At 44.2% G+C, this 15765-nt stretch overlaps 2 protein-coding genes and 1 non-coding gene across 9 annotated transcripts in view; 1 reads left to right on the top strand and 2 right to left on the bottom strand.

Annotated features, from left to right (window-relative positions):
• Positions 1-1598: 1598 nt before the first annotated feature.
• Positions 1599-8695, bottom strand: RPL5 (ribosomal protein L5). The gene is made up of 8 exons (XM_064148017.1): positions 8588-8695; positions 7657-7726; positions 7451-7566; positions 5910-6044; positions 4862-5064; positions 3766-3943; positions 2353-2441; positions 1599-1762 (listed from the first exon to the last, which is right to left on the bottom strand). Exons 1-8 carry the CDS (start codon positions 8588-8590, stop codon positions 1663-1665), a joined length of 894 nt encoding a protein of 297 aa, XP_064004087.1. The 5' UTR covers positions 8591-8695; the 3' UTR covers positions 1599-1662.
• On the bottom strand, positions 4108-4205 carry LOC135177933 (small nucleolar RNA SNORD21). Its single transcript, XR_010303254.1, has one exon. It is a non-coding gene; the product is annotated as a small nucleolar RNA SNORD21 (small nucleolar RNA).
• A 3525-nt stretch (positions 8696-12220) lies between the features above and the next one.
• EVI5 (ecotropic viral integration site 5) overlaps positions 12221-15765 on the top strand; it is a 79865-nt gene continuing 76320 nt past the window's right edge. For 3 of the 7 annotated variants that reach the window (XM_064148005.1, XM_064148007.1, XM_064148006.1), the window contains exon 1: positions 12279-12355. The gene's annotated coding sequence lies outside the window, so the exon portion shown is untranslated. Of the gene's footprint in view, positions 12356-15765 lie in introns of all 7 variants that reach the window. The other 4 variants (XM_064148010.1, XM_064148009.1, XM_064148004.1 and 1 more) reach the window with 4 other exon arrangements.

The following is a 15765-nucleotide window of genomic DNA, read 5'->3' as shown; positions in this document are numbered from 1 at the left end:
CAAGTAATATGAACTGAGATGTAGGAGAAAAGGGATAAGGGACAAGTCAAGGCAGCTATACAAACCAAATGTCAATATTCTTGTCTATTCACTAATAGTGACATAACTTAGCTCAAGCCAGCACATGTCACAGTAGCAGGCAAAGCTTGGAGCCATGTTCAAGCGCAGTGTTTACTGCAGTTACAGGAGGAAGCTTAAATACTTCCATTAGACACCTATTCCTGGATCAGTTATCACTGCAGATAAACCACTGCTATTTGTGTTCCTGAAAGTGTAAGGCTGCCTTTTGGCAAAGGCTTTAGAACTTGCTGTGACTACTCTATTTTTTTAAGCTACAGAGTCCTTCATAACATTTAAGATGCTAAAAGAAAAATGGTGAATAGGTAGAGAACTTTTAAAAATGAGATATTTTTGTAGTTTGAAACAGCAAGTTCATACATCTGGTCTTTGATAGGATAGTCATATCAAAAGTTAAATCAAATGGTGTTTTTATTATGGGAATAGAATCATAAAATCAACCAGGTTGGAAGAGACCTCCAAGATCATCAAGACCAACCTGGCACCCAGCCCTGTCCAATCAACTACACCATGGCACTAAGTGCCTCATTCAGTCTTTTCTTCAACACCTCCAGTGATGGTGATGCCACCACCTCAATGCCAATCACTCTCTGCCAACAACTTCCTCCTAACATCCAGTCTATACCTCCCCTGGCACAACTTGAGACTATTTCCCCTTCTGTTGCTGCTTGCCTGGGAGAAGAGACCAACCCCCACCTGGCTACAACCTCCCTTCAGGTAGTTGTAGACAGCAATGAGGTCACCCCTAAGCCTCCTCTTCTCCAGGCTAAACAACCCCAGCTCCCTTAGCCTCTCCTCATAGGGTTTGTTATCCAGGATTCTAACCAGCTTTGTTGCCCTTCTCTGGACACGATCCAGCACCTCAACATCTCTCTTGAATTGAGGAGCCCAGAACTGGACACAGCACTCCCTTGTCCTACTGGCCCCATTGTTCCTGACACAGGCCAGGATGGCATTGGCTCTCTTGGCCACCTGGGCACACTGCTGGCTCATTTTCACCTACTATCTACCAGTACCTCTAGGTCCCTTTCTTCCTGCCTGCTCTCCAGCCACTCGGTCCCCAGCCTGTAGTGCTGCTTGGGGTTATTGTGGCCAACGTGTAGAACCCTGCACTTGGCCTTGGTAAATCTCATCCCATTGGCCTCTGCCCACCCATCCAGCCTGTCCAGGTCCCTCTGCAGGGCTCTCCTACCTTCCAACAGATCAACACCTGCTCCTAGCTTGCTGTCATCTGCAAACTTACTGATGCAGGGCTCAATCTCCTCATCCAGATCATCAATAAAGATACTGAACAGGACTGGGCCCAGCACTGATCCTTGGGGAACACCATTAGTGACAGCTGCCAACTGGATGTGGCACCATTCATTTTGAAGTCTGTCACTTGTCTTTGTGAAATTCAATTCATGCAGTACTTAGACCAGAGGAGAAAAAACCAAACGACCTGAAAGCTACAGAATATCTGATCATGAACACATGTTTTGCATCTTTCTCATAGAGCTCAATAAGCCAGCCTTACGCAGTTGCTTACTCAATAAATTTATTGCAGCTTTTTCCAAAGCTTCATAGAAAATTGTGGAAGTTGTCTTAACTATCGGCTGCGCGCTCCTGGGCCCTGAGAAAGCTTGCCTTCTTCTGAGCAACACGATCTTTCCTCTGGGCAAGGGACATCTTGGGACAGTTCCATCTGTAAGGTATACACAGTGTATTATATAGCTGAGGCCGAAATAAGCAGAAACATGGTCAAGAAAGCTGCAGTACACCAGAACTACGCTTACAAGTGCTACGTTAGAATATATTCCTACTTCTGTAACATGCTTTATTTCCTCAACGATTTAAGGCTGCATTAAGCGCTACAAAAAGGCATGGTTGAGACTGCAACTATTTCATTCCTCAAAAGGTAAGCTCAGTACTCCTTTGTACCAATAAAATAGCTATGCCTTGATTTTCTCCCAGACCACTAAAATAACTCAAAGTAGCTTATTATTGACAAATCAGTCAGGCTGCCCTCACCCGAAGAAAAACACACCAAGTTCCAACTATTCAGGCCCCAAGTATGCTCCACTTTGTTATTTTTTAATACAGGTGAAAGGTCTTTTATTTTAGATTTCTACTGCCAAGGTTAACTCCTGACAAAAATTACACAGACATGTTTGTATCTTAATCTAATCTAAAACGTGTGAGGTTTGACACAACAGCACTCTGACTTACATTACTTGTTTTGACATAAACTATTTTCAGGGAAGTCCGGTTCATGTTAAAGAACATCCATCTTACCTCTTTTTCTTGACTTCTCTCTTGGGTTTCTTTTCATGTACTGGATTATCCCGTATTGCAGCATGGGCTTTTTTATACATTTCTTCCATCTTAAAAATAGTAATTAAAAAAGAAAAGTTGAAGTCTCCATAGCAATTCAGTTGCATAATCCAACCTGCCCTTGGAACGTGCCCTAGAAACAAGTTTCATCGGAGTCTAGAAAAATGTTCTCATTATTCCACAAAAACTGTGTTTAAACAGGTAATGTTACCACTTTTCAGAACCCTTTGTATCACACATTGCAGAGCCTCTTAGTAAGAGAAGTAGTAGATGTTGTGAGAGCAGGTAGAGATTAACAAGACTTGGCAAGAACAACTGAAGTCCCTGCATCAGCCCCAAGGGTGGATTAAGACTGCTGTGTCCCAGAGACAAATATGGCTCCATAATGGCACCAGTTTTAAGAACACTTTCTGTGGCTATTTAAGACCACTAGGTCTCAGCTCTGAAAGATTCTCTATATGTATGAAGACTAAGTGTCCAGCTATTAACATAAGTTCTGGACTCTCTTCACTACAATGTAAGGTACAGATACTGTTTAGTAAAACAGATGAAATTGCAATTTACACCACACTGTTGCCTCTATTTTAATGAAGACCAAGCTGATAAAAATTACCTATTAGTTTTAAAAAATAAACTAACAATGACAACTGAAACCCCCAAAGCAATAAAGGGGTGAATTAAATTTTCCACAGCCTAAAAAAGAGACAGGGGAATGTTTAAAACTTCAAGACTGTTAACTGGAAAACCAAGCAAAAACAGTACAGGCAGCAAGATGATATATTTGAAAGGAGTTTAAAACTTGTATAGAATGTAAGTAAGATTACCAAAGTGCTACTTTAATCAGTTTTAGAGTATTCTGAAAGTAACACATTACAGTCTACTTTCATGATATGCTACTGCTTCTACAGTAGAAATCACTTAGGGTGTTCTGTCATCACCTGGAATCTACAACCACCTATGGTTATACAAATCATAAACCAGGTTTGACAGAGAGCACATTCTCACAGTTCTAACCATGCCAACAGCAGAAATGGCAGTCTCTGGTGCATGATAAGAAATGAGTGATCAGCATGGATAGAGATTTCAAGTTGAATTCCATAGCAGGGAAGAAAGAAAAAAGGTCCATCTTACAGTGCAGCCCTGTATGATTTTATTTACAAGCAGAATGTTTAGCTTCACAGCAGGAAAAAAAGATCTCACTTTCAGAAGGTCTATGTACTACAGAGTCCTTAAAGTATTTTCCTTGCATGGGTAACATTCAAGCTCAGTCACATCATTTAATACATCAAGCTTATTCACGTTTCTAAGGAAATCCCTATGCAAGACTTGTCAGCATCTATATTAATGCACAGGAACCTGCCAGATAAATCTTACCCCATCAGGTGTTATGTTATTCTTTATGTACTGAGAGAATTGTTTTTTGTAAGCATCTTCATCCTCCTCCATAAGGTATCGCATATAATCTGCAACGTTTTGGCCCATGATATGCTTGCGGTGAACCTCTGCATTGAATTCTTTGCTTTCCGAGTCATAGCCAGGGAAACGTTTGGTACTGTGGAACAGCAATTACAGTCAGATTGAGACATACTGCCAAATGCTCCACTTCAGAGGCTAGGTTCCACACAGAAATGACCAATACATTAGATTCCTATACAGGTAAATGAGGAATAGGACTCTAATTAAAAATTAAGATCAAGAAGTCCTAAGTTCATCTCAGCTGCCATCAGTCCCGTCTTGAAACAATGCTGTAACATCATATACATGCTATGGACCAACTACAGCATGTTCGGTCATCAGGAGTATCATCACACAGCAGCCAAGTCAGAAACACTGGACAATTACTCAACAATGAATAGGATAGCATTGGACAAGATAGAAAAAGATACAATGGATCCAAGATTCTCCCCACTACTGCTGGTAGAAAGAAAACAGTGAATTGTATTTAATCAGCAACCACTGCAGAAGACCTTGATTTGCCCATTTATAGCTTATGACAGGAACTGTCAAAACTCTTAAGTGCAGGTAGACTGCTCAGACCTACTTACTCTACTGACAACTGTAGCACACACCAATGGTTTTGGACTTGCTGTGTGCAAATTTTTCACAACGAAATTAGCACACAATTTGCTTAAGACTTAAACCAACAGAATACTAAAGGATATTTACTTAATTGCAATCAATTACCCAGTGATTTTATGTAAAAGCAACAAAATGGCTCTTGTAGTTTCTACAAGTTTAATAGCATCTCTTGGTATTTCAAGACTTCCAACAGCACTATCAGAATTACACTTGCAGATTCGAAAACAACCAGTGAACCAACCAAAATACCCCACCCAAGAGCTTAAGCTACATAATCATTACAGGTCACAACAAAATTATTCCAATATAAACTGACAGTATAAGTGGACTGTCACATACAGAAGAATGTCAGGCTAATTCTAAAGGAACTGTTCCAAACAGACTAGATTACCTGTGAGGGATGGACAGGCCACCATCCACTGCACCCTTCAGAGCACCAAAGACTTTGTTTCCAGTGGTAGTTCTTGCAAGACCTGCATCCAGGTAGCATGTGAAAGCACCAGGCTTTCCATCCACGCTTTCCACATTGTATTCATCACCAGTCACTTCAACTTGACCTTCATAGATCTTATCAAGGCCAAATTTATTCAGAAGCTGTGAGAAAGGGGGAAAAAAAGCACTTTTGAAATACCATTTATTGAGAAAATGAAGGTTCAGCATCACCTTAAAACACAAATTTCCAGTAGGAGCTTCATGTTTTAAAAAAATGACACAAAACGCACCCCAGAGTAACAACAAAGCTTTCAACAACCACCACTGTAAGCATAGAATCATAGAATCAACCAGGTTGGAAGAGACCTCCAAGATCATCCAGTCCAACCTAGCCCCCAGCCCTAGCCAGTCAACTAGACCATGGCATTAAGTGCCTCATCCAGTCTTTTCTTGAAGACCTCCAGGGATGGTGCCTCCACCACCTCTCTGGGCAGCCCATTCCAATGCCAATCACTCTCTCTGGCAACAACTTCCTCCGAACATCCAGCCTATACTTTCCCTGGTACAACTTGAGACTGTGTCCCCTTGTTCTACTGCTGGTTGCCTGTCTGTTAGCGTTCAACTTTTTTTTCCAACGGTAGACCAGTGAACTTAAGACTTACTCATAAGCTTGTATATTAAGTAGATGGATGCTGTTTACATCTTTTCAGACTCTTAAAGGTACATATCTCACATTTTCACCCTGGCTCCCTCCCTCCACCAAATATAAGTGCCAGGACTTAAAAGTGGGCTACCTGAGCTGAAACTGCATGCTGTCAGACTTTTCACTGTGATACTACCGTCACAAAAGGCCATCAAAGCTATATGGTAAATAGCAAAAGTTGTTTAGAGAAGCCCAGAGTCAGGTATCTATCCTAATGGGCTACTTAAGGACATGGGCTTTCTGTTTTGTAAGAAAACAAGAAAATAAACCCCAGCAGCTTCCAGACAGTCTGACAGATACCTACCCTGCGAGCCAGCAGGAGACCTGTACAGTACGCCGCTGCGTAATTGGTCAGGCCAACCTTCACACCGTATTTTGGCAGCTCATGGGCATAAGCAGCACAGACAATCATATCACCTTCAATTCTGGCATAGGCAATCTGACAACAAAACAAATATTAGTGTTCTCATATAATTCTGGACTTGATTATTGTTTCTTTGACATCTAATTAAGCTGATAGGAATTCTGTATAGACATGTACAATGAACTGCCAACCTCTGCATGTGAGCTCAAGGCATTGCATTTTTCTTTCTTTTCTTTTTTTAAAGCAAAGATTTCAAGTATGTGTTAAGCCAGAAAAAGTGTATGCCAGCAACGTATTTACCTCTCCACATACATCAAGAAGCCAGGAAACTGTCTACAGAAGCAACCTTTCAAAGAATCATTATGGATGTGGATGGATTCTGTCTCACTTTCTGCATGTAATTCTCACCTAACACAGTAAATAGCATACCTCAGAAAAACGCAAAAAACATCACGACTTGTGGTTAACACTGTTACTAACCCCAAGGAATGACTTTATTAATGGATCTGAGACTTTCATCATCTCATGGGTCTCCTGTGAGTATTTCTACGCTTCCTTCTGACTCCCACACCTCCTTCCTACATTCTAAAGTTGTCCTCTCTTTGCAGGATTCCTACTGGAAAAGCACTATCAGTCAGATCTAGGCACCTACCACCACCGACTTTTCTTTTGAGTTTCAAAGATAAAAGTGTCAAGGTCATATAGTTTTGTCTGAATTAACTGTAAAGACAGCATTTTCCACTTTCTCAACAGATAATTATTCTACGAAAAAAGAAATGACAGTTAAACTTTTATAGCTTCCTTTCTTGAGCTTAACAACATGCATTTATCATAGAAAAACACGTCTAAGCTTTTAAACTTTGAAACTGAAACATTCAGAAACAAGTGAACCACGCCGAAGAACTGCACATGATGCAACACACACCTGCACACTTAAGAATCATGCCTACAACTTTTTTACCAGTCTCCTTTCATCTCACATGACAGCCACCGTTAAGGTATGGCTGTGTCACATGATCCACATGACCTCATAGAAAAAAAACCTCTCCAAAAAAAAAAAGGCATGTTTAGATACTGTGCAGTGCAGGTTTGAAAGAAAAGTCACACAATCAACTTTGCTGTCTTTGGTCAAGCAAAAAGGCCCTTTTTGAAGCACTGTATATAGAGAGGAAAAAGAAGACAAAAAAGAAGTCTCCCCTCTTCCTAAAATCCTGTACCTACTGCAGCAGCATTAACACAGTAAAACCTCATCTTATGAGCAACGCTGCTAAAGAATGCTGTCACCTGTGTGACTTACTTTGTGTTATGAATACAGTTCATTACTGAAGTTGTGTCAACACCCAGTCTCCTCAAAGCAGCTATTTTACAACATACAAATTGCTCAGATCAAGCCTAAAAAACACTGGCTGCATCCAACACTCCCTTTCCCTTCACTTCACTGGCAAAGCTGGTAAGTAAGTAGCAAGCACCACAGACCTTACCTGGCAAATGATGTCTCTGTTGGTAACACGCACAATCATCCTGTATTTAGGAGTGTTGTACTTGTTTTTGTCTTGAATTACCAAACGTTTGCGAGCATAGTAATCAGTTTTTCCCTCTGAAAAACAACAATTACGGTGTGAAAAATCTATGAAGTGGTAACATTTACCAATGACATTTATTTACACGTTAGAGAATTTAACAATACCTCTCCTTCTCCTGAATTTCACTTGGTATCTCTTGAAGTACGCCTTATTCTTGACAACTTTCACAAACCCCTTTGAATAAGAAACATAACTAGATGTTACTGACATGGAACCACGGAAGCTGAGACCACTCTACATGCGCCGTGAATAAAAATGTAGCGAGATTCGGATTAAAATAAGAGTTTACTTAAATGTCTACATTACCAAAAAAACAAACATAATAAAAACTTCCGACACGTCAAACCCCACAGTATCTGAATAACCCACACCCCTCCCCATAACTTCAGCTAATTCTAGAAGCCAGAAAGCCAGGAACTCGGTGAACATGACTTCTGTCTGCACGGGCCGCGACCCTAAGCATGATCGCTTCCTGTTCCTCCCCCACCGCCAGGTTCTCTCTCCGGCGAGTTCTGCCCCGAACCCGGGGTCACCTGCAGCCCCCCGACACTCGCCCGGGACAACGCGCTTTGCTGACATCGCGACGGGACAGACGCTCCCCGGGACCTGCCGACGTTCAAACACGCAGCCCCGCGGCAAGCCTGCCCCTCGGTCCTCCCCGATCCTCGAGCCAGGCGCTGCAGCGCACGGGGGACTTCATCGCCGCCCGCTCCCATGCCGCGCCGACTGTCCACCGCCCGCTCCTTCCCCACCGCCACACGCCTGCGGCCCTGCCTCACCGGACCCCTAGGGGAAGGCCCAGAGAGGTAGCATGGGCCAGACAGCAGCCTGTGGGGTCCAGCTGGAGTCCCGCCGAACCGCCCTACCGCCCAGCCCTGGTGTTAATGGCAGCCATTGCCACGCTGCAGCAGCCGCAGCCGGCCCCGAGCCCGAGCCAATCGGGCTCCATCCGGGCGGTCAGAGTCGCGCAGCGGGCGCAGAACGACGGACAGAGCTCCCCCCCGTCTCGCAGACTCCGTAGGGCCCGGTACTGACCATCGTGCCAGGTACTGTCCGGTCTAGGCCTAGGCCGGGGCCCGCTCCGCACAACGACTGCTCTCCGCAGCAGGGGGGAAAAGGCCGCGTCTACTGCGCAGCCGCAGCTCCTAGCCGGGCCGGCGAGGCGGGGCGCTGCCGTCCCGCCTGTGATGGGCGCCGGCTGTGCTGCACCCTGTCGGCTTGGCAGACCACGCACCGACCGCGGCCCGGGGCACGGCTGAGCGACTCCTTAGTGTGTCAGTCACATAGGGATGGGCTACAGCAGCAGGTTGGTTGAAGAGAGCAGAGAAACAACTCTAGAGAAAAAATAGCATGCCTGTCCTCTAATGGCTGTACAAAGCCGTATCGAAGTCTTCCTTCGATAGCTGCACAAGCAGTTATTAGTAAGAGATCTATCACGTTGAAAGGATTCTTAGCACAGGAAAACTTGATCTTAAAAATCACAAATTATGGAAATGTCATAACATTTTAATTCCCTTCACTTTCTAGAGAAAATTCTCATGGTTGATCGAATAGTTAATAATTAAAATATTAAACCAACCAAATCCCAATTGAATGTTCTTCCTTAAATAAATTATAGATGCTTGGGGTAATTAATATCTAATTAATTAAAAGAATGCACACACAGACATGTGTATATATATACATGCAGATGGGCAAACAGGCCAAGTGGCATCAGAATTCTTGCCATCATTGGAGAAGAGTGTACACTTTCGTTTCTTATGTGCTTGTCTGGTTATCCTCGTTCACTTTACTGAAGAAGAGCCCAATGACATAGGACAATTGTTATACACGGCCTAATGTTTTTAAAAGTTACTAATTTGACATAAATAACGACAAGGGAATGAAAGAAATAACAAATATTTCTTACCTTGAGCAAGTACCAGCATGGATCCTACCAGGTAAGCACTTGTTAGCTTCATAAACCATTTAACTAAATGAATTTTACAAAGCTCAGAATTCTCCATGCTTTTCACATTTTTGCATAAAGTCACTCTAGGGGAGCACACTGTCTTAGCTACTGTCTAACATGCTCCTTGAATGTCTCTGATGGCAACTGCTGGGCAGTTACTTTGATAAAAAATGTCTCACAGTCAACAGTATTATCAGCAAGACTCCATTAGTCTTGTTAAACAAGAATAAAGCAAAATCAATTTCTTGTTCTTCTCTGTAAGAAGACTCTTTGTTCCTGAAATAGCTCACTGCCCCCAGAATAACAACAACAGCCTCTTATCTGTCACATTTCATAGAATCACAGAATGTTAGGCATTGGAAAAGACCCCAGAGATCATTGAGTCCAACTCCCTTGCCAAAGCAGGATGACTTAAGGCATGCTGCACAGGAATGCATGCAGACAGGTTTTGAAAAAGAGACTCCACAACCTCTCTGGGCAGCCTGTTCCAATGCTCCAACACCCACACAGTAAAGAAGTGTCTTTTCATTTTGAAGTGGAACCTCCTATGTTCTAGCTTGTACCCACTGTTCCTTGTCCTACCATTGGCCATCACTGGAAATAGACTATGACCTTCATCTTGACACCCACTTCTCAGATATTCATAGATGTTGATAAGATCCCCTCTCAGCCTTCTCTTCTCAAGATTAAGTAGCCCCAGGTCTCCCAGTTTTTATTCACAGGAGAGATGTTCAAGTCCTGAAATCATCCTCATAGCTCTCTGTTGAAGTGTCCAGCAGATCTCTTGTGTCTCTTGAATGGGGGAGCCCAAAACTCGACAGAGTATCCCAGAAATGGTCTCACCAGGGCAGAGTAGATGGGGAGGAGAACCTCCTTAGAACTGCCGAACACACTTCTCTTAATGCACCTTAGGATTCCTTTGGCCCTCTTGGCCACAAGGGCACATTGCTCTCCCACAGAGAATTTGCCATACAGGAAGATTCCAAGGTCTTTCTCCGTGGAGCTGCTTTCCATCAGCGTGATCCCTAGTCTGTATTGGTGCCTGATGCTACTGCTCCCAGATGCAGGATTCTGCATTTGTTCTCATTGAACCTCATGAAGTTGCCTTCATCTAGCTCTGCAGCCTGTCCAGAACTTGTTGGATGGCAGCACAGTCTTCCAGTGTGTCAGTCCACTCCCACAGTTTCACATCAGCATTGCTCTTGCTGAAGGTACATTCAATCCCCTCGTTCAGGTAATTGGCAAAGATACTGAACAGAACTGCAGCTAATATGGATCCCTGGGGAACTCCACTGGCCACAGGCTTCCAACATGCTTTTTTGTTTACTGTCACTCTGTGAAACAAGAAGGCTCTACCTCAACTTATTAACCCCACACCTGGAACACTTGACAATTCAAGGCAAATGTATGCTTTCATCATCAGTTTGTAGAAAGGGTGACTGCTATTCATAGAGGTTCTGAACTTAATGAGGCAAAAGGTAGTATTTTCAGTGCTTCAATAAAACACTTTTCACTTAGTAAAAAAACTGTATTTGCATTTTCTGTTCTAGTGCTATTTCTCAGTTTCTGGTATTTAGTGTTTTTATTTAGGTGTGTTCTGGACAACAAGATATCATGCACATCTTTTACAGCAGTGTCTTGAAGTTGGAAGAAGTCTCTTGGGCTAAGGAAACCAGTGCTTTGGCAGCAGTTGCTGTGAGCACGGCCCCTCCCTGTCTGCCTACAGACAATCCAAGGAGGTAAGGCTGTTGTCTGTGACTGCACTGACTTATATGGTCACTAGTAGCATTTGCGCTTTTTCTACTGCTGTTTGCTACAGTAGCAAAGAAAGTAATGATGGAGACCTATCTACAACCTAGTGCTGCTTACTAGGTTTTTAAGAGTGTATTCTTCACATACTTGGCTATAGGGTAGTATGTAGAGTATAATCTGTAGTGTTGGATTTTTTTTTGTTGTTGTTGAATTAAGCTTTTACTAGAATCCTTACAAACAAGAACTTCAGTATGCTTTCGTTTAGGAGTCTCTATTATTCATTGTAGATGGACAATAGCGAGTGGGCTCATTATTTGATGGGGAGCTGCTCCAGGCAGAACATCTCTCAACTGTTTGTGTCATCTAATCGGCATCGGGCCGGAAAGCGTGTAACGGGTGCTTGTAAGAAAGGGCCCATCTAGCTTGAGGCTGTTTGGTGCTCCCGGAGAAGGATGTTCAACACGATGGAAATCCCTAGGCAGATACACCCCCCCAAAAAACCCTGCTCTTAATAGAGTGTATGCTGCGCACCTTCGCTTGTGTCGAAGCGATGCTCTGCCCTCGCTCTTAAGCGCAATGGTGGGAGTGTGGGGAAGACACACAGGGCTCACAGAGACGCTGCGGCTCGGGGCACAGTGGGGACTTGAATTATGGCTGTGCCTTTTTTTGCCGTCAGAGCCGTGATAAGGAGGACCTGCAGGCCGGGAGCACGTAAGCCACTTGCGCGGTTTTAAGGGCCGCTTACCAGAACCGACCCCAGAAGCCAGCGTAGGCCGGGTGAGCCCTGGGAGCACCCGAGGGTGGCGGTTGTGGTTTCCTGCCGACAGGCCTTGCTCCCGGCTGCCCGGGACGCCGCTGCCCTCCGCGCTCTGCCCGGGCTGGCGGCACTCCGCGCGCCGAGGCGCGGGGCTGCCCCTCGCGGCGGCGGCTGCGCGCGGAGTGCGCCTGCGCGAGGCGCGGGCAGGGACGTGGCCCGGCTGCCGGGGCCGGCGGAGCGCGGCGAGCCACCGCGGGCAGGGGGCGGCTCCGCGGAGGACGGTGGCGGGCCAGCGCGGGGACACCGATGCTCGCACCCCCCTGCCTCGGGCAACGCTTCCAAGGTGAGGCGCGGCCGGGCCCGCGCTCCTGCTTGCTGAGGGACCGGCTGTGGTGCGCGGCAGGGCCTAGGCGGGGCGCAGCGACCCCGGCCGCGCCGTCCCGTCCACCTCCCGTCGGGCCGTGGGCTGGACCGGGCAGTGGCGGAGCGTCGCCACTCCGCGGGCACCTCCGGTAGCTCACACTCTGCCCCCGTGGCTCCCAGCCTTCCTGCCGCGGAGGGCAGTGGGGCGGGTGGTGCCGCGCCGCAGCCAGGCAAGGGAAATCTGCCCTCCGGCGATCCGGGATGGGGCTGACGGGAGGCCACGGTGCGCGGCCCTGCCGCCAGCCCGGGGACTGTGAGGCCGGCGTTTCTCAACCTCTCCGTGCCTCAGGCTGTGGCGGCGGCTCGGCTGCCGCGGGAACCCAAGTGGGTAGTTGGCAGCTCCGTGATGGAAGTGCCCTGTGGCCCCTGCCGTGGATGGTGGTGGGGAGGGGCTCTCTCACTCTGCCCGGGGAAGAATTCAGCGGGTCAGTCTGCAGAGGGCGATTTCGTCCTTGGTTTGATGGATGCGGTGTTGAACCAGGAACCTACGGGCCTGTCGTTCCTGAGACAGATAACGTTCAAATGCTGCTTCGGAGATTTCGTTTGCTGTCACCGCCTGCTGCATCTTCATGAACGCGATTATATAATACGGGTAGAAAACCGATGCTAATGTTCTGGGTACTTGTTATGTATTCCAGCCTTAACTCCCACTGTAATTTTTCTGTAGTTACGTGTAATTCATGCTAATTTGCAGCCTTGCTAACCAGAGCAGTTCTATCACAAATGTGGAGCTGGCATACCATTTTGAATTTCCATCAAGAGCTAGGATTAGCACTGACTGTGTATCAAAACACAGTCTTTCATGTCAACTGGGGACAGTTCTATTTCCTCCCTAAAGATCAAGGGGGTTGGACTAGATGATCTTGCGAGGTCCCTTCCAACTCCTAACACACTGTGATTCCATAAAATGTAGGAAGGAGGCAGAGAAGAACTGATAATATTCAGTATGTTTTGCATATCTCCAGAAGTATTTGTTTAAAAATACAGAATTTTTTTGTTTGTTTATTTGCTTTATTTTACATGTCTGAAGAAGAAGGTAACTGGATCTTGTTTGTCTTTCTGATGAATAGTATTAAAAAGTGCTTGTATAAATGTGCCTGTTTATTTTGCTTCTTTTGGTGTGCAGTTTCTGCTTTGGTCATGCTTGTGCAGCTCTATATTTACACTTACAGGGATGTAAAGTTTATTTTGAAACGTGTAGCTCTAAACTCTTTCCAAGGCAAAGACTAGGACAGGAAACAGAGATGGACAGTGAAAAAGAGGGGTGTCATCCAGAGGAAAGCAGTCAGTATTATGAATCAGCATTGCCTGAATTTGATAAATTGGAATGAGACCAGCTGTAGTGATTGTCCACTCAGCCCAAAAGTACCTCGAAGAGAAACGTGTTTGGAGAAGAAACATTCAACAGAACAGCCCTACTTTCTTTCCACTATCTCTTCCTTGCCTGCTGCAGGCTGTGGCTTAGGGAGTTAGCGAGCTACAGCTTGGTGGTTTGGATTTCTGTAGGTTTTGGTGTTGTGTGCCCTTTTGGTGTGTGTGGGTTTTTTACAATTTTTCATTGCTCTCCATGTTTGTCTGCTGTGGAGTTGTTTGATTGCTTTTGAACAAGTAAGGAGGAGGTGGTTTGAAAACTGAATGGCTGAAATGGGGTTCACAGAAAGGAAGAGATGAGATAAAAGCCTTTAAAAGTTTCCACGAAGAGAAGATGGGGGGCGGGAAGAGACATGCCTAAGCAGTTACTGTCAGTTTGTTCTCTATGTAGGATTGATAAATTAAGAAGTAACAAAAATTTGAGTTGAAATCCTCTGCCAGCAAATTTGAGAGAACAAAAATGGAATAGTCCAAGGTTTTAATAGTATTCAGAAGGGGGGAAACAGCTGTTGGTCTGTGCATACTTAATGTTTATATTTTCTTACTCTTCCTGGCGTGCTTTCTTGTAGAAGAAAGAACTGTTTTCTCATTTCCAATGCTTAATGAAGAAACCAAGTAGCTTTTAATAGCTAAGTATAATTTAAAATGTTAAATATGTAGTTCAAAACAGAATTTTTGCTGGTAGTGTGAAAAGAACAATACAGAAAACAAATTCTAATTTGATCAGTGTTATATTTTCAACCCTGTACTTGCCTTGATGACATACACCTAATCCATTTTTTTATTACTTCCCAGGGCACGGGTAAAACTAGTTATAATTTTTTAAATGGCAAATAGTAAGTATTAGAGAAGTGAGTAGCTTCATGTTCTTAGGTACATTCTCTAGAGATCTTGTGTTTATCACTGAAGTTTGTAAATATCATGATTAAAGCCTTGTGTCTTCCGTATTTGTAACAACCAATGCCATCTGTTGATAAGCTTTTGAGCCTTTCAGAGATAGTGAATATTGTCTTGCTTTCAGTGTAGACTTGTCTGCCTAAGTGTCTGTAGTTGAGGTATATTCCTTCCTTCTGCAAGTGGTAGTGGTTGAAATAAATTTGTAGTGGGGTTAGTAATAGTGCAGGGGCTTTTCTTTTGCTTTGGCTGTTTTATACACAATCACAGTTGTGAACATTTGCATACACAGGGACTGTATTCTCTCACAAGGTAGCAGCAGAAGCAATCTACGGAGCCATAGCTTTTCCTTAATTACTCTTAATGTTGTCTGACTTCTTGTCAACTCTGGGTAGTTTACCCAGTTGTGGAGTGGTGTTTTTGGGAGGGCCTAGCAAGGGTTGAACCTGCAGTAGGATTCAGGCAATGATGTTAGCACAGATTGTAGTAAAACAATTGACAATGTATCCATCTGTGTTGAAATTTGCTGCTTACTGAAGAGCTTAAACAGATTTCCTATGGGGAAATTACTAAATTGGTTGTGCTTCTCACTTAGAAAACTTCTGCTTTGTATTTCTTGTTCTCTGTCAGCAGCTGCAGGTTGCAACAAATTTGCAACTAGTAACAAGTAATCTTGGTTACTACTCAGCCATTTAGAAACTGGTTTGTAATTTTTTGTGTGAGTGTAGTTGATGGAATGATGACCTCTTAGCTGATTTAGAGGAAAGAAGGGTAACATGCTTGAAGATAGGGTTTCAATAGTTACTTATCAGAATCATACACTAAAGTTTCAGTTCTTACCATATTTCATAAGGCCATGCTTATATTCTTTGGCTTCTCCATCAACTCTTGTTTCATACATCCCTTTAAACTACCAGTTTAACTCCTTGCAATTTTTGTATACTCTTTAAATAAAAGAGTTGTTTAAAATAATTTGTTTTAATTGAGACTAAATGAACATTTAAATATATGACTTAGTTCTTTCTCGCTTCCAAAATAGGAACCAAAGGCTTTCAGTAAATCTAA

Source organism: Pogoniulus pusillus, chromosome 8 (assembly GCF_015220805.1).
Source record: "Pogoniulus pusillus isolate bPogPus1 chromosome 8, bPogPus1.pri, whole genome shotgun sequence".
Lineage (NCBI taxonomy): Eukaryota > Metazoa > Chordata > Aves > Piciformes > Lybiidae > Pogoniulus > Pogoniulus pusillus.
This window is presented reverse-complemented; position numbering and strand designations above follow the sequence as displayed.

Bases quoted from the DNA above. Each gene is read 5' to 3' on its own strand.
- RPL5 (XM_064148017.1), bottom strand. The intron at 3,944-4,861 runs GTAATCTAGTCT...GCTGTTCCACAG, and splicing joins GGCCTGTCCATCCCTCACAG to TACCAAACGTTTCCCTGGCT. The intron at 2,442-3,765 runs GTAAGATTTATC...ACTATTTTTAAG, and splicing joins ATAACATAACACCTGATGGG to ATGGAAGAAATGTATAAAAA.